Source organism: Sus scrofa, chromosome 8 (genome assembly GCF_054392235.1).
Source record: "Sus scrofa isolate SSC_HxYL_T2T_F1_AM1 chromosome 8, Sscrofa_HxYL_maternal_Yorkshire_Landrace_v2.0, whole genome shotgun sequence".
NCBI lineage: Eukaryota > Metazoa > Chordata > Mammalia > Artiodactyla > Suidae > Sus > Sus scrofa.
The window spans coordinates 115,366,107-115,390,825 of record NC_139390.1 but is presented as its reverse complement, the minus strand read 5'-3'; the positions used below and the strand labels follow the sequence as shown (position 1 = coordinate 115,390,825).

The 24,719-nt window shown below is 39.7% G+C and overlaps 1 protein-coding gene across 50 annotated transcripts in view; it reads right to left on the bottom strand.

Moving 5' to 3' along the window:
• CAMK2D (calcium/calmodulin dependent protein kinase II delta) overlaps positions 1 to 9,230 on the bottom strand; it is a 308,158-nt gene extending 298,928 nt beyond the window's left edge. For 48 of the 50 annotated variants that reach the window (XM_084971005.1, XM_084970995.1, XM_084971004.1 and 45 more), the window contains exons 1-2: positions 8,580 to 9,230; positions 6,923 to 7,017 (exon numbers count right to left, since the gene is read on the bottom strand). In XM_084971005.1, coding sequence (XP_084827131.1) covers positions 6,923 to 7,017; positions 8,580 to 8,644 — 160 coding nt within the window. In that variant the 5' untranslated portion in view covers positions 8,645 to 9,230. 50 annotated transcript variants of the gene reach the window in all.
• Between the last annotated feature and the right edge of the window lie 15,489 nt (positions 9,231 to 24,719).

Below are 24,719 nucleotides of genomic sequence, written 5' to 3'. Positions count from 1 at the left end.
AGTAACATTTTCATTATGATCAGATATTTAAAGTCTTTTGAACATGCTCTCCAAACTGTTTATTTGGTACTTGAGCCCCATCTACATACGATTTAAAAAATTCATTTAAATCCATATTATATAAAAGCCTTCCTTCATCTCTGTGGGCAGAAGTAATCTTTCCCTCCTTTGAAAATCCACAGCACTTTATTCATGCTAGACTTATAATACCATTTATGTCTTCTATGATGTCTATTTGTGTAGATGGCCTTATTTTTCCTAACATTCTGCCCATTGCAGTCATTAAATATTTATCAAATAAAAATATAAAATGAGGTGACCTTTTAGAATGTGCTTAGTAATCTATAAAGTAGTATAAAATATAAATTATAGAAGTATTATATTTTAGGAGTTCCCACTGTGGTGCAATGAGATCAATGGCATCATGGGAACACTAGGATTCAGGTCTGATCCCTGGCTAGGCGCAGTGGGTTAAGGATCCAGCAGTGATGCAGCTGAGGCTTAGGTCAAAACTGCAGCTAGGATCTGATCCTGGGTTGGGGTGGCCAAAAAAGAAAAAAAAAGAACTATATTTTAGAGTAAAAATATTTTATTAAGACTCCATTCAATAAATCACAGTGCAGTTTACTAAATGATACTGTTACAACTTAAAAGCTTTAACACAGCTTTCCATGTAATCATTAACTAAACTGCTAATAATTTATTAAAAAAAACATTGTACACACTAATAAATGAATGTTAAAAAAAATACCAACCCAACCCAAGAGACACTAGGAGCTGGCCTGCCTTAGTATCAGCCCAAGGGAAAGACTTTTAAAAATTAATTAAAATTTTAGTTAATAAAAGAAGTTAAATGCCCAAGTAAATCCTAGTATGTGCTTTATAGCAATTCGTGATCATTAGCACTGAAAAAACTCAAATGGGCCTAAAGATTATCACACTAAGTGAAGTAATTCATAGACAGACAAATACCACATGATATCACTTACAGGCTTCATTGTGTCACATTTGAGATTCCACTTATCTACGGAACAGAAAAAGACTCAGATATAAAGAACAAACTTGTGGTTACCAAGGGAGTGGGGAGGTAGGGGAGGGAAGGACTGGAGTTTGGGATTAGCAGATGCAAATTATTATATATAGGATGGATAAACAATAAGATCTTATTGTATAGCACAGGAAACTATATTCAATATCCTGTGAGAAACTATAATGGAAAAGAATAAGAAAAATAATATATATTTACATATGTGTAACTGAATCACTTTGCTGTACAGCACAACATTGTAAATCAACTACACTTCAATAAAAATTTTTTTAAAAAGAACTATATATAAAATAACCAACAAGGACCTACTTATATAGGACAGGCAACTATACTGAATATTTTGTAATAACTTATAAGGGAAAAGAACTGAAAAAAATAGATATATATGTTTGTATAACTGAATCACTTTGCTGTACACCTGAAACAAACATTGTAAATCAATAAATTCAATAAATTAAAAAAATTTTTTTAAATCAAAAAACCTCATAAAAATTATTAAAATTTATTACATTCAGTTGACTAAATATTTCAATAGAAAAGAAAAGTATTAATCTAACTGTATAAAGAATCAAAGCTCTCAGTGATTGACTGATTGACCAACTGATCTCAATCATCAGTCAGGTAAAGTTTATACTAGTTATTAACACCACAATGAAATACCTCACAACCACATTCTTTATTTATTTAGTCTTTTCTAGGGCTGCACCTGCAGCATATGGAGGTTCCCAGGCTAGGGGTCGAATCAGAGCTGTAGCCGCCAGCCTATGCCAGAGCCACAGCAATGCAGCAACACGGGATCCAAGCCTCATCTCCGACCTACACCACAGCTCACGGCAATGCAGGATCCTTAACCCACTGAGCAAGGCCAGGGATCGAACCCGCAACCTCATGGTTCCTAGTCGGATTCGTTAACCACTGAGCCACGACGGGAACTCCACATCCACATTCTTTAAGTTTGTGATGCTGGAATACTGAAAATGTTTTTATTATTTCCTGGAAACATGGGTTTTTTTCTTTTTTTCCTTTTCTTTTACGGCCACAAGTACAGCATGTGGAAGTTCCCAGTCTAGGGTTCAAACTGGAGCTGCAGCTGCCAGCTTATGCCACAGCCACCACCACAGCAACAATGGATCCACATCACAACTGTGACCTCCACCGCAGCTTGTGGCAACACTGGATCCTTAACCCACTCACTGAGCAAGGCCTGGGATCAAACCTGCATCCTCATGGATACTATGTTGGGTTCTTAACTCACTGAACCACAATGGGAATTCCTATGTTTATTTTTACCTATCCTAATTACTTTTGATTATCAATATTTTTATTTACCAAAAAAGGAGAATACGTATCTAAGATTAAAGCCTACGTAAATGTAAATACAACTAAACATAACTAAAGGACACTACAATGATAAGGATGACACATGCTGCTTTGGGTTCTCAATAACTGAAGAGTTGTAGAATCCATGTACACAAATAAAATGATTTACAAATTTTTTTCTGAAAACACTGTTTGAATCAAGAAACTTTCAAAAGTTAGTATTATTTGCCCAATTAGTTCCAAACTGCCAAATCAATCATGTATAATCAGAACAACCTGATTCATCTATATCATCTTAGTTCTACTTCCAATTCAAGTAACCACAGGTTGAAAATTTGCAGTTATTTCATGGCTGCCTGGATGCCAAAAAGAGAAAAAAATGTTGCAAAAGTCATTGGCATACCTATTATAGCACAAAAAAGACTACTTAGGGACATAAATGCAATAGTTAGGTTTCATGGCTAAGACCTAATTTTATACATGGTCAAGTAGTTTTTAAAGTCCTGATTCATGTTCTAGTGATAACGTAAATTTAGCAATCAACAAAACTAGCAAAATCAAAGATTACCAAAATGATTTAACTGCATTATAACTGAAATTTTACAGAAATACACAAGGAAACCCCTTTTTAACTTCAGCAATGAGGCAGAGGAAAAAATACACTTGTAACAGCATATATTAAGCTTCTACTATAATTTGCAATATTTTATAAAATGAGTTGTGGTATATATCACAGACTCTATGTAATAAGTGGTTTCTAATGATCAAAATATACACCAAGAAATGATCATTAAGAAATCAGCAGTACCATAAAAAAATCTTTTACCACAAGGAAGCTTTAAAATGCAAAATAAATCACATGCACTATTTCAAAGACATCTGCCATCAGAACCATCAGTCCAGTGGACTCTGAAATCTCAGCCTTTTATGAACTTTAGATAATCTGACAATACCTTGCAATTACAAAATGTCAAAGTGGACAAAATATCAAAACAGCAGGGCAAATCAGCATTTGTTAAGTACCTACGTAATTGATCAGATGACATAACTTCTAGTTTTCAAGGCAATAATTTGAGAAAATTCTATTATCACTATCCACCATTTACTAAGCATACCTTCTATTCCTAGCTAACACAAAAAATTTTACAAGACAGAAACTACATAGGAAATATCAGATGCTTGAAATATTTCCACACTATTTTTTAAATAAACCAAATTACATGGCTATACTTACCTGATCATTGTTGTATAACGAATGCTCTTTGCATGCACGTGTTAACCCAAAAGGAAAGAAATTCAACAGACTCTGAGTCTACCAAATATGGTGTGTGTGACTAACAGCTGAGAGGAAATGCAACTGAAACTGTCTGCTGGAAATCCATTAAAATCTAGGCACAGAAAAATGCCTGGGCGACAGTATAGTTGGAGGTGCAAATTTGTGCAGGAATGTATCCAAATTTTTGGCAATTCCCTCATGGTCTTAGACATATTGACAAGGGCCTTCCCCCCCACCGCTACCCCGGTTGTAATGTTACATTTATATAAAACTATTCAGAGTTGGAGGACCTGTTTGGTCTTTAAAACAAATAAGCTTAGAACTTGGATTTACAAAGCCATGGCATTTCAAATAATAAAAACAAAATTTGTATAAAAAAGTTATGTGTTCCACAAAAACTGCCATATGCAACCCCCCCCCCAAAAGTCATTACCTTGGGGCGGGGGGGGGGGATTCAATTTTGCACTTCACTCTACATTTTCCTTTAAATATATTATTTAAAAATTTTTTTGCAAAAAAAGTTATTTTAGCATCATTATATTCTGGGAAGGGAGTGTTTTAAAAGGAAAATTCATATTTTTAAGCATGTGCTCTTAGTACACTACTTTACAGACTCCTTTACATCCAGTATTTGCTTGTTCTTAGGAATGAACTAGGTAGCTAACTCCTTTACAAACCATTGAACAGCCCCATCTGATACTAGGCACTCTGCACTGAGCCCCTTCTATAACCGCATTATACTAAAAAATGAAAGCATGTTATTTTTAAGAGTTTACAGCTTAGTGTGAGTATAGGTTTAACAGATGTACACATTTAAAGGTACAAATATTCTCTAAACAGCATTACTTGGCGTGACAATATAAATTGAACATTTTGAAGAAAAAGTACAGTAATATTTTACAGGTGAGCAGTAATAGGTAAAATTGACACAGCATCTTGCATTTTAAGAAGTGATTCTCACAAAACTCACTGAATCCTCAAAACAACCATGATACCATACAGGTTTTTTTTCACCATTTTACCTAAGAATCACAGGAGATCAAGAAAAGGTAAGTGACAAAACCAAATTTACACATTAAGTACACTAAGTAATAGAGCCAAGATTCAAATTGGGTTCTCACAGCTAAATCAAGGGTGCCACTAGACTTATGGTTTTCAAGTTCCATCATATAAATAATTTCATTTGATCCTTACAACAACACAGAGATCATAACTGCTAATATTCATTTAATGCATATTACATAGCAGGTGCGCTATGTAACAGAAGCAGGTGCTTCTATTTTAGTTCGTTCACTTGTCACAAAACCCTATAAAAGGGTTATATTATTACTCGATTTTACAGATGAGAAAACTGAGGCTCATAGAAAATACATAAACTGCCCAAAATCACACGTAGGGAAATCAGAACTTAAGCCCAGGGTACCTAGTTCCTGTGCCTTCTTCTTCACTTCATTCTTCAACAGGTTTAACATAAAACAGGTTAAGAAAGTTGCCCAAAGTCACAAGAAAACTGCACAGGGATCAAGAAGCACACATCTTAGCCCTTCATCCTAACTACTTTCCCTAACTATAACTGGAACAATTAGGATTATTAACTCCAGAAGGGGCAAGGTGGCTAAGGGATAGATTTTTTCTCTAAAGCAGAGTACGAAGAGGTGAGGGACACTGTTCGAGCAGCAGGGAGAATAATTTCCACCAGGCTTGAGAAGACTTATCTTCCAGAGATTCCAGGCAAAAGAAAGTAAAATAAAATGTATGTGAGCAGAGACAAGTGTATTTGCCATTTTGGTGAGGTGGTATGAATTAGGTCCATTTAACTTAGGAATTAGTAAAAATGAAACACAAAACTGATTTAAAGAGAAAATTTAAAGCCACTAAAAGATATGATCTAGGCATTGTAATGACTCCAAAAGAAATGATACCCCCTTTCTTGCCTGAAGTACCTAGAGCACAGAGGGAAATTATATAAGCACCAAAAAAAATCTGACTACACTTTTTCATTTTGCTTTTCAACACTAAAACGTCATTTACATTTTAGCAATTCCTTTTCACTGTTCTGTGGAGTAAAGAGAAGAGGTCAGGGGAACACACCTGTGCATAATGTGCTTCTCATTATAATGTTCACATGTCCTGAATCTATGGTGCTGGTTGCTTTAACACATAAGTTTTCCTCAGAAGCACTAAAATCAGATGAAGGAAATCACAACAAAAGCCCATTTAAATGAATAAACCGAAATGACAACCTAAGCCTGAAGTACACGTTAAAGGTAGAAATGCGCAACAAAGAGGAAAAAAAATCATGGTAGAGACCATATTCGATGATACCAGGATTTAGGAAGCAACACTTTTTAGAAGACAAATTAAAGAGGGAAAAGTAACCCTAATGGAATTTCTTCTCTCATTACTTAAAATAAACCAGGTCACTGAAATGGGCTTACACTATGGCATTTTGCTCATTTTAATTTCATTTTTATTTCATCAAACCATAAATCCCCATGAAAATACCTTAGACACGTGCTCACAATAATTGGAATGCCTAACCTTTCAGTATAAGTACTTTTGCATGAGTTCAACAAAATAAAAAGAATGCAGTAAGGCCCCTCCAAGTTTTTTGCTTATGTCAACAGCTATTTTATGAGTATGAATTATCTCTGTGGTTATAAAGCATGTGTAAAATACATTACATGAGTCTGGGAGAAGCCTTACTGCAGATGTTCAAGTAAAGGTCTGAACTGCACAGAAACATCAAAATCAAGCTGACCGTCTTAGAATATAGCATCCATAAAATTTTCCTCCCAAAGCCATTACTGTTAAATATACCTTGATGAATTAAGTTCAAGTGTAACTACAATTGAAATATATGATTCAGCTGAGCTATGACCTATTTTTCCTCTCAAAAGCGAAAAGGAATAATGACAGTAGTGAGACTTACATTTTTTCCGTTCCAGGGTTTTTCTGAAAGTTATTTTACAGTAGAGCTAAAGGCAAAATGCACTTAGTGACATTTATTTGCTTTAATATATAGTTATTTATGCTACTACTCTTAGGACGATAGAATTTTAACAATTTATCAAATAACAATTGTATTTTGTCATTTATTTTTAAACTATACATACTAAGAAGCATTCAGGAAGGAAATAATCTCAATATGTAATATGATACCTAAGGCTACAATTATAACTAAATGGCATATTTACATACAACAGAACCAACAACAAACAGGACAAATAGAAAATTAACATAAATATATACATATATATGTGGTTGAAAATACCCACCCCTAGCAGAAAGCTTTTTGGTGTTGATAATTTTGGCAGCATATTCTTGTCCAGTAGGGATTTTCATACATCTTCTCACCACTGAGAATGCCCCCCTGAAAACCAATAATTAGCAGGTCATCAATATAATCACCTCTGATATTGTACTCAAAACTGAGCATTTTTACTGAATGTTATGAGCTGTCAAATATCAGTGCACAACAGTAATACCCATGAAAGGAAACAATTCTTCCTGGAAACTCTGACCTTCTTCAGTGCTGAAGAATAAAATTGGATTTTATTTAACTGGGAGCACACATTATTAATTAACAAAATTAAAGGAACTGGCAATTATGACGGCTCTTGTTTGCACATGAAATTTGAAAACATTTTATAATACACACACACACCAAATGCTTTGAGAAAAACCTGCAAAGAGCAGAGCTGAAGAGGAGCAGCAAAAATCTGCTGCATATTTATTTTGGTAGGGGAAAAAAAATTAACCTGGCTCCAAGTAAGTAAATATGGCGATTGTTTTCATTAAAATATAATTCTTAGGAACATTTGTGTGCGGTTTAACAAATCCTGCTATGGTGATTTCTCTGTGCCCTGTTTTGGGTTGGGGGAGGGGAGAGATTTGAATTAAGCTGCTCTTCCGACATATTCTCCATGTTTTAACAGCAGACAACATAAATACATAAGGGTATGATCCTCATTACATTTAAAAGATAGTTAACGTCCTTTAATTCAACTGTATAAAACAACAACACACACATAAATGCTTTCTAAAGTAATGTTGGAAACTAGCGGTAAAGAAATTGGGTTTGATGCTACACAAATTAACGTTCACGGCTCAGCCCTTAGGTTCCTTTTGCACAGGTTCTCTCTCAGTAGGTCTTCTCGCCCCTTCCTTAACATCACCAACTAGTTCTGCCAGTCAGGTGTTAGGAGGTCGCTTTATACAACGCTAGGCTACCCCTGGGAAGCTCTCTCCCGGTCTCCAGAAGGCTTTTCCGCTGCCTGTATAAATAAATCCTCCCAGAGAATGCGAAGAGGTACACGTACATCCTAGGAAGGATGATGAAGAACGAGTAATCTAGTAAAGAATAATAGTGGATATGGGACGGGGGTCGGGTTCCTTTGGGTAGCCCTTTTCCTGGACAGAACAACTACTGGATGCGAAACAGACTCTAAGCCAAGTTGAACTTTCGGCATCAATAAATATGGCACCGTCTGTGGTAGTGAGTTCTCATCCGTACGTGGGTCTTGCGGCCAACACGCCGGCGAACGAGGAGGCATCTCTATTTACAGAAAACATGATCTATGTTGCATTTTACATGGGTTCTTGTTTCCTCCATACACACACACACACATCTCAGGATGACAGCTACAACTGCAGGGTCGTAAATCCACTAAGTCAAGAGGGTGGGGGAGTGGGGAAAGGTGGGCTAAAGATGATCGGAATGGGCCATAGCCGGGATAGAGGGTCTTTCCCCTTCTTTGCCCCCTCCCCTTACTAGGTCAACACCTTCCTCCAAGCTGACACACCAGGGGCCCTGCCCCCTCTCCTCTAGTCTCCCAAACTCCCTCGCCCCACGCGGGAGCCGGTGGGTAGGGGGTAACACGACCCGCCCTCTGCTGGAAAGGGGACTTGCGGGTGCCGGGTAAAGGCGCTTACTTTCCAAGCTCCTCGAAAAGCTGATACTCGTCCGTGAACCTGGTGCAGGTTGTAGTTGAAGCCATCCTCGGTCCGGGCTGTCCCCCTGGCTGGGAGTGCGGCGGACAAGACGCGAGCAGACGCGCGGCTTCCCCGGGACTAGCCCAGCAGCGCTGTCACCCAGGGCCGCCCTCACTTTCCCGTCCGAAAGTAGCTCGCCGGCGAGGGAGTGTGCGTAGGGGCGGGGCGGGAGGGGAGAGGACCAGAAAGGGTGGCGTGGGGTCTCCTCCCTACAGTCCGCCGATCTTCCTCCTCCCGGCCTCGCTTCCTTCTTCTCTGGACGCTCCGCCGCTCCCTTGCAAGCCCCTCTCCCCAAATGCAGGGGCCAAAGTACTCAAGAAGAGGGGCCGGGAAATAGAAAACAGCCGGGCATGGGGCGAGAGGCGAGCAGTTGCGAAACGATCCGCACCGGGGCAGGAGGGGTAGGGGCGGAGGGGAGGGAGCCCGAGGGGGGCGGAGGCCGCGGAGCCTAGAGCGGACAGCTCGAGCCCAGCTGCAGCTGTCAGCAGGCTCGGGCGCGGGACGCGCCGGGGCCGGCCTCCTTCCCGCGGGCACCTCGGCAGCCTCGCGCTCCCCACGAGCCCGCACCGCACCGAGACTGCGCGGCGAAAGAAAGAGCGCTCGGCTCAGGCGAAGCTTCGCCTGCCCTCCCCAGGCCTCCGCCTCCTCTCCAGCGCCTCCTCCTGCCGCTCCCTCCGCCTGCCTGTACCCCTCCCTCGCGAAGCCCCCTCTTGGCTGGTCCCACACCTCCTTCTAGCGACTCTAACCCTGTCCCTTCTCTTTTCCTCTGTCTCTGGCTCTCACACACGCGCGCGCGCGCACCCGTCTAGGTAGAGACCAGGTGGGTGGAGGAGGATGTTCAGGGGAGAAGCCTGGAGAGGGTTTAGGTGAATGAGTCGAGACGTCAAAATCACATAATTAAACCCGCAGTTAGGTTCCTGCCTAAACGTGGGGCTGATTTCGCTGCAAGATGCGAGCTAATTCAAGGATTGCCGAGGGCTACCGCCGGGGGTCTCTCAGAAACACCCCTCCCCCAGCCCGACTGTGGGCGCGGGGCACCAAGGACTGCTCCGAACCGCAGTGCCCTAGGTGGAAGCGGAGGGGTGCAGGCATTTCATCTCTACGCGGCTTCTTGTTGACAGAGCGGGGGCCGGATGTGGGCAATCGACTGCTTCCAGAGAAGCCCCCCCCCCCCAATGGCTGTCGCTCCCACACCTCCCAATGACTGTCTGGCCCACCCCAGCACGAGCCACGCCGCCCGCTACCAGGCGCCCAGAGCGGGGTCCCTCCCTCCCCTACAGCCTCTTCAGCGAGGGGCGACGCCCGCCGCGCCACGTTTCACTTCTGATATGACTGCCACCTCACTCTCCACCGCCCCCGCCGTTTTCTATGCTGGGTTGCTCAGACTCTGGCAATTCCCGAAGGCCTTCGCCTCGGCCATAAACGTTAACAGAATGAAAGGAAAAACTCCGCCACTCGGCCACACCTTCCCTTCTGAGTAACTCCCCGGTAACCTCAGTAAGTTCTGATAGTAAGGCTGTTTCTCGCGAGATTTTCTGCTCTGGTGGTGGGGGCAGGGTGGTGGGAAGGTTGGGTGTCGGTCACGCGACCTGGTAGGGACTGATGTCACTTGCATCACGTGAGCGGGTCGAGTCCCTTTCGCTTTGGAAAAGGAAAAGGAGCGGTCGCGTGTGCTTTGCTTGCAAGCTCAGAGATCTGGTCGGATAGTGTCACTTGAATGTACTACGTAAATGGCTGTCTGGAAAACCACTTGACAGTTTAGCCCTACGTTCTGTTCATTAGCATACATATTTGTTTACAGTAAATACGAGAAAAAAATTTTCCCTTACATTTAAAATAGATGAATTGCTGATTGCTAAAACTACCCCTGGGCCTTCCTTCCAGCCTTGTGTCTTTAAGAAACTATGCATTTGCAAATTTAGAGGCAGACCAAAACCTAAAAAGTTGTGCAGCCTTTTCGAAAGCACTGCCTTTTGTTTTACAGCACGGGGACTCTAAAAACCTTGCAATTCTATTGGTAATTTGTTCATTGTTAGCATTACGTCAGGGACTCAAAATTTCACAGGTGGAAGATGAAAGATACCTAGGAATACAGAGAATCTAAGATTTAAAGAGATACTGCTTGCTCCCAAAGGCTGCTATTAGTGAACTTTTCCACCGGTCACACGTAATCCTAATTAGTGCCCTTATTTCCTGGCCCGGAAATGTTATTCTGCCAATAAATGAGCTTTTACAAAAGTTCTAAAAATGTTTACAATTTTTAATGCTTATAACAAAATTGGACTTGTACATATTTTGATTCCTAACTGTAAAAAATAAATACTGTGTAAAATGGGATATTAGAAGATATGATGCCGGGAGTTCCCGTCGTGGCGCGCATCGGGAAATGAATCCGACTAGGAACCATGAGGTTGCAGGTTTGATCCCTGTCCTCGGCCTCCCTCAGTGGGTTAAGGATCCCGAGTTGCCATAGCTGTGGTGTAGCTCGCAGACCAGCTCGGATCTGGCGTTGCTGTGGCTCTGGCCTAGGCTGGCAGCAACAGCTCTGATTGGACCCCTAGCCTGGGAACCTCCATATGCTACTAGTGCGGCCCTAAAAAGACAAAAGACAAAAAAAAAAAAAAAAAAAGAAAAGATGATGCCAAAAACTATATGAAGACAAGCAACAACATGTTTAAATATTAATAATTGGGCTAGAAAATTGAGAGACCCATTTTAGTCCAGGCTAAAGATTTTTAATAAATATCTTAAATATTTAGCAATAGGGTTCCAGGTTATAATGTAATTAATATTCTTCACTGAATCTAAAAATGAAACAGAAGTAAAATTAAAGCAATAAATAAAGGTAATATACAATTTACAACTCTGGGAAGAAAATTGTTTTTTTTTTAAATTCAAGTAATGAGGCCTACATAATTACTGTATTTATCTCAGTTATTTAAACCACCCATAATTGTAAATGGTTATGATAATTATGCAATACAAGAAAGAAAACATAACTGCGTTTTAATACTAATGTATTGTTAGACAATAAATGTGTACTCAAAACAAACACTGCTTAATCTATATTTGCACTGTTCCTTGATCTATATTTTGGACTAATTAAAATTTGTATCTTATTTAACAAATACTGACAGTTATTTCTGTTTTTTGGACCTCCTTAAGACAGAAATCCTTCTAGAGTTACTCTGAAATTTCATTAGGATTGTCATCTCTTGTCTTCTTCCTGGGCTCCTGCTTCTGCTCTGGCCTGCCTTCATCCCAGTCTCAGCACAAACAGCCAGAAGGCGCCCCTTACAGACTCAGGACAAACCATTCTTTTGTGCAAAAACTGCTGAAGATTTCAGCCCATTGCCATTGGACTAAAAAGAAAATTCTAGAAATGGCTTATAAGACCTTAGAGGACCTGCCCTCCACCTCTACTCCATGAGCCTTCTTGCCTCAATTTGTGTCCTGGCTCACTCTACTCCAACCACACTGGCCTCTGCTGTTCCTGGAGCATGCTCCTGATTAGGGACTTTGCATTTGCTGTTCTCTGCTTCCCAGAATGTTCATCTCTTAGTTATCCTCCCATCTCATTTCTTCACCTCTTTCCAGTATCTTCTCAAATAATTACCTTATTGATGTGGCCTTCCCTGACCACTCTATCAATTACTGCAGCTCTTTCTACTAGCAGCTCAGAGTGTGAATTACACCCAGATTTTGTTCCCCTTCAGGCAAGGACTTTGCTATTCCTTCACTAGGCAGTCATTGACCACCCGCTATCAGAGATGGGGAAAAGAAGGGGTATAAACTCCCAAGGGGGTCAAGCAGGGCCCTCTGTCCTCTCAGACTCATAGCAAGTGAAAATGGAAAGCCAAGTCCACTAGATATCAAAATGCTAATGACTTTGAAATCTTTATCTCCAAATCCCATCTCTTCCCGAGTTTCAGACATGTGTTGCCAGCTCCTATTGGAAATTTCCTCCCACACAGTCTGCCTCTACCTCTGATTCAAAATGTCAAAAATTAGTCTCCCAAATTCCCTCTCTACCTGCACCTCCTCCATATCTCAGGGAAGCTTGAGCGTCACCTGTAGCAGTCCCTCTGCCTTACTGCCACAGCCAATTGCAAGTTCACATACTTCATGCCATTCCTACTAGAAATGCCTTCCTTTAGGTCATCACCTTTTCTCACTAGGATTAAGCCATTAGGTCACCCTTCTCTAGTGCCTTCACACCAAAGAAAGCTGTGTCTCTCCTCAGTGTAGATACCATTATTACCTCACTATATAGTCTTAGAAGGGGAAAAAGCCCCCAATCTTTAGTACACCTACCATGCATTTGCTGGTTTGGGCCTGGTTAGTTTTGTACACTCATCTCTCTTGTCGCCACCCCACCTCATGATTCCTAAACATTTCTAGAATTAATTATCAGTCCACTTCACTCCATTTCTCATCATTGGCGCTCAAGACGAAACCATCTTCATCTCGTAGCCAGTTTGCTGAAACAGTCTCCTTAACTGCATTGGCTGGGGTCATTGAAATTCTGCCTGAGGTAAGCATCTAACAATCTAGCGGCCCATTTATCTAAGCTTGGAGTGCCTCACCCTGTTTCTTCATCCCGAATTCCCTCAAGGGTGTATTATCAGTGGACCGCTGCATTGGGTAGCACTGCAACCCTTGTACAACAGGATGATGAGCAATGCTTTTTGTTCTTTTGTTTGTTTGTTTACGATACTCACCACCACTACTTTGCCCCCACCTTTTGGTCATTAATTTGGGAGGTTTGGGAGGCTAACGTTTAGGAAGCATTTTGTGACCAATTTGTCCCATGGTGCCAGTAAGATTCATTCTTAGGTCAGGCAAGGATTTCCTTGGTAGGCCATTCATGTGCTATGTCTGGATTAGGCCTTGTTAATAACCTAAAAATTCTCTGAATCATCTGTCTTATAAATCTATTATGATCCAGAAAATGTTTCTCCCTGGTTTCATCCTCCCATACATAGAAAAGCACTAAAATCATTAACTTGAGATATCTGCTCTTTGTGATTAGCAGTAATCATTTACCAAGATGTTTGCTTGATTATATGCATTTCCCAGCCAAAATGTGTACCAGCTTCTCCCCTGCCTCTTTGAAGTGGTTCCTCAGAGCTATCTCTTGGGCTACAGTCTGAAGTAAGAGCCAGAATAAAACATAAACTCACAACCCTTAAGTTTGTGTGTGTGTGTGTGTGTGTGTGTGTGTTTTAAGACAATGCTCTTAATTCATGTAGCTTCAGAGGAGGGCAGCATCTCCTCCAACATTCTTTTTTTTTCCAAAAAGTCAACGGTTTAAATGGTTTAAACTTTAAGTTACATTTGCCAAAAGTTAACATTACTTTTTTTCAATCCTGTAGGGGCTAATATTAAGGATTTGCTATATGCTGTGTATCAAGAAGACAACACAAACAGGACTCAGAATAGATTTTAAAATACATGTTCTTACTCAATTTATTATCACCAATCCTGTATAACTGTAGTAACTACTGTCCTATTTGCATGACAGGTCAGTTAATTATTATTTATTATAATTTATTATTCCATTTCCTAGATCATCAAGGCCACTGATACTTCTCTCTCTCTGCTTATCTGCTTCACAGAAGTTATTGACATGCTCATTTATTCCATCAAAAAGCAGAAAGAGAAAAGGTTTTAAAAATCTCTTTGCCCGATGAGATAATGCATGCAGTTAAAATGACCCGCCAAAATCTGGACTATCCTTCTACAGAAATAGGAGTGGTGCTGAACACATAGGCAGAATAAATCTACCTCAGTTCCCTGCCTCCAGATTATGTTCTTGGTAAAGACAAGTGAGCACAAGTGATAGGTACCACTCCAGGTTTCCCCCCCTGTACATGCTCTTTAATGTTCTTCACACTTCCTGAATGACTGCAACAATTATTCCTAGGGGAGTCTTGTAAGTATTATGTTGAAGATGCAAGAGCCACTGTCAGCCTGGTCCTCTGAAAGCCTTCCTAAGAGCTGAGCTACAGCCGACTCTGAACCCTGCTCTAGACCAAAGAAATAAACTTCTTGTTCTTTAAGGAACTGAGTTTTGAGGATGCTGTCTTTTTCTGTAGGTTAGCCTATCCTATCTAAAACAAAGTATGTTTAAAAACTCTTAAAATCAGGAGCTCCCGTTGTGGCTCAGTGGAAACGAACTTGATTTCTGGCCTCACTCAGTAGGTTAAGAATCCTGTGTTGCCTCGAGCTGTGGTGTAGGTTGCAGAGGCAGCTCGGATCCCATGTTGCTGTGGTTGTGGCGTAGGCTGGCAGCTGTATCTCTGATTCAACCCCTAGCCTGGGAACTTCCATATGCTGCAGGTGCAGCCCTAAAAAGCAAAAACAAAACAAAACAAAACTCTTAAAATCAAAAGTCCTGTGCAAAGTATCACTATAACTTAAAGCTTATACAATTGAGGAACGAATGGAAATAGGTTGAGTTATAACCATATTTTGTTTTTCCACATCATACCAGTTTCCATTATCATGGTAATTGAGAGTTAGCTATGTTATAGAATGGCTCAACTCCAGTCCAGTAGGAACATGTATCTATAGGGTTCACGTTAAAAAAATAAATAAAAGAACCAGTTTACCATTCTCACTTCCTACTGCTACTACTGCTATTACTACTACTACTATTATTACACACACACACACACACACAAATAGAGTTTTCATTCAATAGGACAGATTTGTAGAGTTTCTGGAAGATATGGCAATACCCCTGCAAAGTTCCAGGCACATTCCTCTCTAATGCCTCCTATTTTTAATGCTTTTCTAAATCATATGTCTGTGGGGAAAAAAGCTTCAATTAGCTTATTTGTGAGCAACACTTCTTTTTCACAATTACCTGATTCATTTAACAAAGAAGATGTGCCCTCAAATTAAGAGTAAAAAGGTGTTTTTGATGGTGGAGGCAATTAAGCTATGTGAGTTATCAAAGTACACAGAAAACAAAACAAAGAACTCCTGCAACCTAAATGTGAAGAAATTATGCCATTGATTTTGCAACATTTATTTTCTAAATTGTGTGTCTGTGTATGTAATCTCCAGGGACTGGAGATGTAACATAGAGCGAAATAAATGGTGTCCCTACTTCTATAGGGCTTACTTTCCCTCCCGCCCCTGCTTTTTTCTTTTCCTTTCTTTTCTTTGTGTGTGTGTGTGTGTGTTTTAGGACCGAAGGTGTGGCATATGGAAGTTCCCAGGCTAGGCGTTGAATCAGATCTATAGGTGCAGGCCTACACCACAGCCATGGCAGCATGGGATCCTTAACCCACTGAGCAAGACCAGGGATGAACCCACATCCTCATGGATACTAGTTGGGTTCATTTCCGCTAAGCCACAACAGGAACTCCCTATAGGGCTTACTTCTGAGCGGAGGAGTTGGGCATTAAATCAACTATTCATAAAAAAAAATTAAATAATATAAGAGAAGAATATAGGGCTCTATGAAAATGTATAGTATTTGTCTTAGTGAGTAGGAGAGCGGATGAGCAAAATGAGAGCTGAAGGATAAGGAGGAATTAAATAGATTAAAAAGGGGAAAGCATTCTAGAGGAAGGAACAGAGCAAATTCAAGAAGCTAAAAGAGGTCCATTGGATTAGGGTGTAGTGAGTAAAATGAGGCCATAGGAGTGGACCAGAAAGGCTTTCATGGGGAACTTAAAACTATATGAAGACAAGTCTGGAAACAGAGGAAGGATTTAAGAATGTGTGTGACATTATCATAATGTTCCTTCTGGCTGCCTTGTGGAAAATCAAGTCTTAGCAATATAAAGTGATCAGCTTAAAAGGCAAGGTAAAAGACAGTGATCGCCTGGATTTATATGGTGGTGGTGGGAAACAGAAATAAATAAATCTTTAAAATAAATTTAGGAAAGCATTAAAATGATAAAAAGTGCATCAACAATTGAGAGCATCTGTGTTAATATGAATTAGATAAAACTGTAGACTATTGATGTTAGCATGACTTAGATTTTGGTTTTTGTTTTTAGGAAAACTCTGTTCAGGTAATATAATAATATTAATCAGTAGATTACTGTTTGCTTCAGGAAATTTCTTCAGATTAAGTTGTTAGAAGTTATTTAGTTATCAAGACTACCCTCACAGTATCCACTGATTTTAAGCTTTGCCCAATTCTCTATTCCCCATCTTGAATGACTTCCTTAAACCCAATCAGGCCAAACCCCAAATCCTATAAATACTTCCCTTCTGACTTCTTTCTGCACTGTTAAGACCCTGCCAACATCATGTTCTGCCTATTGCAATGAGTTGGGAATGCTTTATTAATAGGTCATCTGAAGTTGTTTTGAGGAGCTCAGCAAAGTTAACACAGGAAGTTGTCTCACAAATACTGGCATAGTCATAAAATGAAATATATGAAGCTATTATTGCATTAAATTATATTATGGCAAAATACTGGCATAGAAAAATGTCACAACATATTACCTAAAAATTCAAGTTAGTAAAGAGTTTACTTTAAGCCCAGTTTAGTTAAATTTAGTTTAATCCCAGTTTGATATGTTTGATTGGATAGATAGATAGATAAAATTCTCAAAGGACAGCCTCCTACAGCATAGGTCACTGATGCAGCTCAGAACTGGCTTTGCTGTGGCTGTGGCTGTGACATGCAGCTGGAGCTCCAAATCGACCCCTACCTAGCCCGGGAACATCCATATGCCCCAGGTGTAGCTATAAAGAAAAAAAGGGGGAGTTCCTGTCCTGGTTCAGTGGTTAATGAACCCCGACTAGCATAACTGTGAGGATGTGGTTCAATCCCTGGCCTTGCTTATTGGCTTAAGGATCCGGTGTTGCTGTGAGCTCGCAGATGCAGCTCGGATCCCACGTTGCTGTGGCTGTGGCATAGGCTACAGCTCCGATTGGACCCCTGAACTGGGAGCCTTCATATGCCACAAGTGTGGCCCTAAAAATACAAAAAGACACACACACACACACACACACACACACACACACACACACACACACACACACACAGGACAGCCTCCTGAATTTTAACTATGATTACTTTAGGGTAAGAATATGAGTGAATTTTTTCTAGTTTTCAAATTTTCCTTCATTGAATATGTTTTCTTTGCATAACAAAAGCAACAAATGCTATAAAGGAATAAAACCTTTGAATTTGCACATTTTAGGGAACTGAATTTGTATTCCAAAATCAAAAAAAAGTTTCAGAATTTATAAATTCTGTGGTTTCTTCCTTGAAGTTTCCTTGTTTGGTGATGGGAAAAGAGGATGGAGGAATGGTAATAACTATTCTTTTCATGGCATGGTTTCATAGTAACATGAAGACATGCAACATTCTTCATTTTAAGGATGAGAAAACTGGGGCACTAAATGTTTTAAACAACTTTTTTTTTCTTACTAGAAACAGGGTCAATTCAAGTTTTACTTTCAAGAGTGTCTAAGATACTAATAGGTAACATTTGTCTAATATTTACTATGACTCATAACTCTCTGAGATAATTTTCTATTATGTTCATCTTACAAGCGAGGAAACAGGAATAGATTTGTGGGTCCAAAGGATGAGACAAGGTAATGTGGAATTAAACCCAGGTATGCTGAGCCCCAGAGCCTGTATTTTTTTGTTGCTATATGTCATCTTCCATATTTTATTCCTTTACATGCCACAGCTAGACACTCATAAGTATACTTTATATTTTTCAAATGGGTAACTCTGAAAATATTTAGCTACTTAGGATTGGCTGCCCTTGAAGGGAAGGAGCAGTGTGGAGTGAACAAATGGGCTATAGAAGTCACTTGGCTTCAGGGAAAAACCAGCTGAATTTCCTGCTTCACTAATTAACTACACGAATCCCCAGGTGTCAAATAATATTAGCCAGTCAACAGTTACTAATCCAGAGAGACAGGGGACTCATTTTCTAAATATACTGCTTCTGTGGCTATCACCTCCTGCCACCAAGTTTTGGCTGGACCCATCCTTCCTTTCTCTTGGAGGCCTCGTCTTCAGTTTCGCTTCTTCCTATCTCTGGTATCCTCATTCCTCAACTTAGTTTCTTATTTCATCTCAGGGCTCATCCAGGTTAGGATCTGTAAATCTGACTAAATGTTAAGGAGGGGAAGTTAATGATAAAATCCTAAATCCTTACTAGATAGTCCAGTGACTAGAGGCAAACTCTTTTCCGTGATGTTCCCAGAACATCTCATTTCCTTAGGACATTTCCAAGGTCTACGTCCTGAACCTCAACCCAGCCTCTTCCAAAGCCAGATTCCAGGTGATCTTCAGAAATTTAAGGAAGGATTCACATTCCCATGGGTTCCACTGCCACCTATTGAAGTCAGGGCCCTCTGCTCTTCCATTCCTCTACCACTCCGAGGATCCTACTAATAACCATGGACTCCCAATGACTAAACCCAGGCAACCTGACTCAAGCATCATCTTCATGGCCATCTGTAGAAATCTATATAACTAATTACTACCTTTTCTTAAAACTGTCTTCCTTTGACTTCTTCAATGCCAGTTCTCCTGGTTTTCTCACTGCTACTCATTACTTATTTTTCTATTTATTTTTCTTTAAGTGAAGGCCTTTCTCACTACTTTGGAGTGGATAACACTGTCAAAGCCCTTGCCTCTTGCCTCCATATGGATAACTGCCACATCATGAGCCCAACCCGTGGCTCTCCAGAGATGCTCATTTTTATATCCTACTTCAGGCTTTGATGCCAAAGTATATCCTTTCCAAAGTCTCAATTTATGTTAATGGTACCATCTCCCCACTTTGTCAAAAGCAATACTTGGAGTAATGTTTGATTTATTCCATCTAGTCCCCATTACTACATCCTGTAGATTCTACATTAAAAATACCTGTATTAAAAATACTCATTAGGGAGTTCCCGTCGTGGCACAGTGGTTAACAAACCCGACTAGGAACCATGAGGTTGCAGGTTTGATCCCTGGGCTCGCTAAGTGGGTTAAGGATCTGGCGTTGCCATGAGCTGTGGTGTAGGTCACAGATGAGGCTTGGATCTGGCGTTGTTGTGGCTGTGGTGTAGGCTGGCGGCTACAGCTCCAATTAGACCCCTAGCCTGGGGACCTCCATATGCCGAGGGCGAGGCCCTAGAAAAGACCAAAAAAAAAAAAAAATGCTGATTAGGATTTATTCCTTCCCACTTGTATGCCATCATCATAGAGAGAATCTATGATCTTGGTGCATTGGCCTCCTGACTATTTCACCCACTGAGCCTTCTTCTCCAAACCACCAGCCCATTTCCCCAGTCTTCGATGATCTCCATTAGTCATCTTCTATATTAAAAATGAGGCCACGTTAAAAAAATGAGACCATAGAGTTCTCTTGTGGCACAGTGGTTAAGGATTCAGCATTGTCCCTACAGTGGCTTGGGTCACTGCTGAGGTATGGGTTCAGTCCCTGACATGGGGACTTCCACATCCCACAGGTGCAGCCAAAAATAAATAAATAAATAATAATAATAATAATAATAATAATAATAAAAGGAAAAAAAGAAAAAAAAAAGAAAAAGAAATACCCTAAAATAAAATTTCAGGCTAATCTGCATTCCTTTCATAACAACTATTATTTATTTGATATCTTCAATGTGCCAAACACTTTGCTAACTATTTTACATATATTGTTTTTAATCCTTTCAACAATAATGAACAGTAAGGCTTATTATACCTAGTGTACATTTGGGCAAACAAGATTCAATTAACAGGATGTTTGCTTTCATAAGGTCATACCTTAGGAGGCAAATAGAGCTGTCATTTGATCCAGTTCTCTTGAATTCCAAAGCCTATTCTAAGAATTTAATATAGGATACTACAAAGATGAAATAGGATAATCACTGGAAAAATTTTAAAAATTTTGTTTTATGTGTGACTATATAACGGAAAAAATTTAAAAGTCAATCCAATGAAGTTAAGAAACTCACCCTCAGGATTTTTATTGATCCAGAATGAGATTAAGTATAAGTACATGAAAATAGATATTGAAACTTTAACCTATTCAAAATTTCTTAACTCAGACTCAAGAAATGATAATTTCTCTAATGGTCAGGTATTTTTTTACACCCAAGCTGTGACTGTGACTGTAAGAAGGAAAACTATATACGTCACAACGAACAATGGTGGGGACATCCCCTGGACGATGTTGTGTGAAATGGGTATTTGTCAACACATGATTATGTAAAAGATGTTCGTAATGAACCATGTGTGAGAGTGAATTCACCTCTCATGTAAAATGATACAAAGACAGCAAAAACAAAAACTCCCTATTTGGCCACCTGGAAACAAAGTAATATGTCTATGAACATGGCTCTGTGAAGACCCACGATGCTGCAAATAATGAAAAAGTACAGGAGTTCCCGTCGTGGCGCAGTGGTGAACGAATCCGACTAGGAACCATGAGGTTGCGGGTTCGATTCCTGACCTTACTCAGTGGGTTAAGGATCCGGCGTTGCCGTGAGCTATGGTGTAGGTTGCAGACGCGGCTCGGATCCCGAGTTGCTGTGGCTCTGGCGTAGGCTGGCAGCTACAGTTCCGATTAGACCCCTAGCCTGGGAACCTCCATATGTCGCGGGATCAGCCCAAGAAATGGCAAAAAGACAAAAAAAAAGAAAAAAGAAAAAGTATAGCTTTTCCCTACCCTCAAAAAAACAAAACAAAACAGAAAGCTCTGGTAAGCTATAAAGCTATAAGCTAATTCCTGGAGATGTCTAATTAACACATGAAGTAGTTCCATTCTTGTTCTATATTTCTTCCTGTATTTCTATCTTTTTTGCTTTCATGCCATTACACTGTTTTTTCTTGTTTGTTTGTCTTTTTTGCCATTGCTTGGGCTGCTCCTGCGGCATATGGAAGTTCCCAGGCTAGGGGTCTAATCGGAGCCATAGCCACCGGCCTACGCCAGAGCCACAGCAACGCAGAATCCAAGCCATGTCTGCGACCTACACCATAGCTCACGGCAACGTCGGATGGTTAACCCACTGAGCAAGGCCAGGGATCGAACCCACAACCTCATGGTTCCTAGTCGGATTTGTTAACCAAATCACGATGGGAACTCCTCATTACACTGTTTATGTGTAAAAACTTCTGATTCTTTCCTTACCACCTATCCAATTCTATATTTACAAATTGTTCTGATGAAAGAAAAGGCATTTTCTATCAAACAACACAGTTTAGAGTCCAGCCTAAGGAATTCATTATGCATATGAAGTGAATGAAAATTAAATTCATTCTGGATGCAGTTAAAGGCAATCCTTTTCGTTCACTGAAGGACTTGTCAGCCTCTGAAACCAAGGTCAATCCAGAAGTAAAAAGAAGGCACACTGGTGTATTCAAATGTCAATTCAATATAGATTATTGTCAAAATTTTATCAGAATATGCCAGTGATTCCTGAGACCTTACTTTAAAGCCAGTATTTATGTAACTAGTTACAATTTTCTGTTTTCAAGTGTCAAGAATGAGCTTGAGCTACATTAAGCAAAATGGAAGAATTTACTATAAAAATTCAAGAATATTTTACAAAACATGATAGGAATAAACATTTATCTCAGAGAGGTTTGGAAAGTAGAAAAACATCAGAGAGCTAGCAGTGTTTTACTCTGTTTTACACTTCTTTCTGTGCTGTATTTTTTATTTTGCATGACATAAGATGGAAAAGCAAGCCCATAAGGTTGTACAGGTTGCTGACTACACAAGGGTGTCCAGCCTTGGACACAATTTAAAATATAGTCTAGTTCTCCTAGTCAAGCTGTGAACCCTCGGGGTTGAGTTGTCCTATAAAAGGTGACTTTTTCTAGTTTCTAAAGGCAATATATGGGCAAGCAGAGATGCCATCAAAAGCTGTGGTTTTACATATTTCAGGTCCAGTCACACAAAGAAAATGAATACATTCAAACTCCAAATCTCTAGTGAAGAGATTTTGATTGAATGTGGTAATTACTCCTGGTTCAGTTAGCTATGATTCAGAAGGTAGGGATATGTTTTTAAAATTGTGACTTGGTTAGATTTTGGTGGGTAGAAAAGTTATTCACAATACCTCTAAATTTTTATATTTGAGGTATGAATTTCTGACAAATAATGAATAAGTATGCCCCATGTAGTATTTGGGACATAGATATACTAAAATTTATTGCATGGAACGTACACTAAACAATCATCCATTGCTTATCTGAAACACATTGATCTTGGTATCCTTCATTTCATCTGGCAGTGACAATCTTAATTCCTTTTTATTATGAGTAAAACTCTATAGAACTACTTTTAGATGTTTCTAGATCTAATTTCGCCAGAGCAATGGAGTTAAGAAAATAGAAAAGATGTCTGTCTTTATGTGATGGATATTAGAGCTTGACCTGGTGAAATGATATATGATCACCTGCTGCACATGAGTGAAAAGGTATATATTCTCTTTGGTTGGGAGAATATGAATGAAGAAGTTGTTATATTATTTTTAGAGTATTTACCTGTACTCAGTCATACAATGGAGCAAGGATATTTTATAAGTAAAATATAACTAACAAAAAATAGCACATAATTTCATTAGGAAGCTAATTTATATTTTTAGAGCGGAAATAAGTCTAATGGTATTTCTGTATGTTAATATTTTCATATCTCTTTTTACTTATTTTTATTTAAATTAATTATATAGAATCATTTCAATTATTTATACTTAGTCATTAAAAAAAAATCACCTAATGTTGCCTTTAGTGCTTGAGACTTAGTCCTACTTTTAAAAAAATGCCACATTGGGAGTTTACTTGTGGCTCAGCAGATTAAGGACCCAGCATTGTCACTGCTGTGGGCGCTGGTTACTGCTTGGCGCAGGTCGAATCCATAGCCCAGGAACTTCTGCATGCCATGGGCATGACAAAAAAATTAAAAAAATGGCACACTGGTATGTGTATTGAACTGAAAAACTTAAATCACAGAATTTTGAAAGAAGAAAACTATCTTGCTAAATCATCTACAACTTAAAAAGTTGGAATAATTATATAAGTACACAAAAAATGTACTTGGATTTAATCAGGTAGTTACAGTAAGAGTATGATCTTTTTGTAAAAAAATTAAAGAAATATCCTTTATTTTGTAAAAAATTAGATAAATTTCCTTTATCACTCAAAAGTAACATCACCATGATTATTTTAGAGATTTCATGAGCACTTGTTCTGTTCCAGGCAGTATGGTAGCCTATATATATTTTAATCTTACTTCCTTTTCATAATTTTAATAAAGTAGATATTATCTAGATTGTATTTAAAAAGCTATCAGAGGAGATACTGTCGTGGCTCAGTGGTTAACGAATCTGACTAAGAAAGATGAGGTTGTGGGTTCGGTCCCTGGCCTCGCTCAGTGGGTTAAGGATCCAATGTTGACATGAGCTGTGGTGTAGATTGCAGATGCGGCTCAGATCCCGCATTGCTGTGGCTCTGGTGTAGGCCAGTGGCTAGAGCTCTGATTTGACCCCTAGCCTGGGAACCTCCATATGCCGCAGGTGCAGCCCTAAAAAGACAAAAAGACAATGATTTTAAGAGTTAACATTAATATTCAACAACTTTTCTTTTCTTTTTTTTTTTTTTGTCTTTTGTCTTTTTTTTTGTCTTTTTGTTGTTGTTGTTATTGTTGTTGTTGCTATTTCTTGGGCCGCTCCCACGGCATATGGAGGTTCCCAGGCCAGGGGTCGAATCGGAGCTGTAGCCACCGGCCTACGCCAGACCCACAGCAACTCGGGATCCGAGCCGCGTCTGCAACCTACACCACAGCTCACGGCAACGCCGGATCGTTAACCCACTGAGCAAGGGCAGGGACCGAACCTGCAACCTCATGGTTCCTAGTCGGATTCGTTAACCACTGCGCCACGACGGGAACTCCTCAACAACTTTTCTTGATGTCCTGAATTATTCAGCTTCAAACATGGTACATTGTTTAGGGGATATTGATAATGACCTATCATCTCTTGGTGGAAATACTTTTATAAATTATAGTAAATTTTAATCTTTGAGGAATGCTGTCAGTCTTAGAGAATGAGTAACATGGTGTTGACCACTAGTGGGCTTAAAAT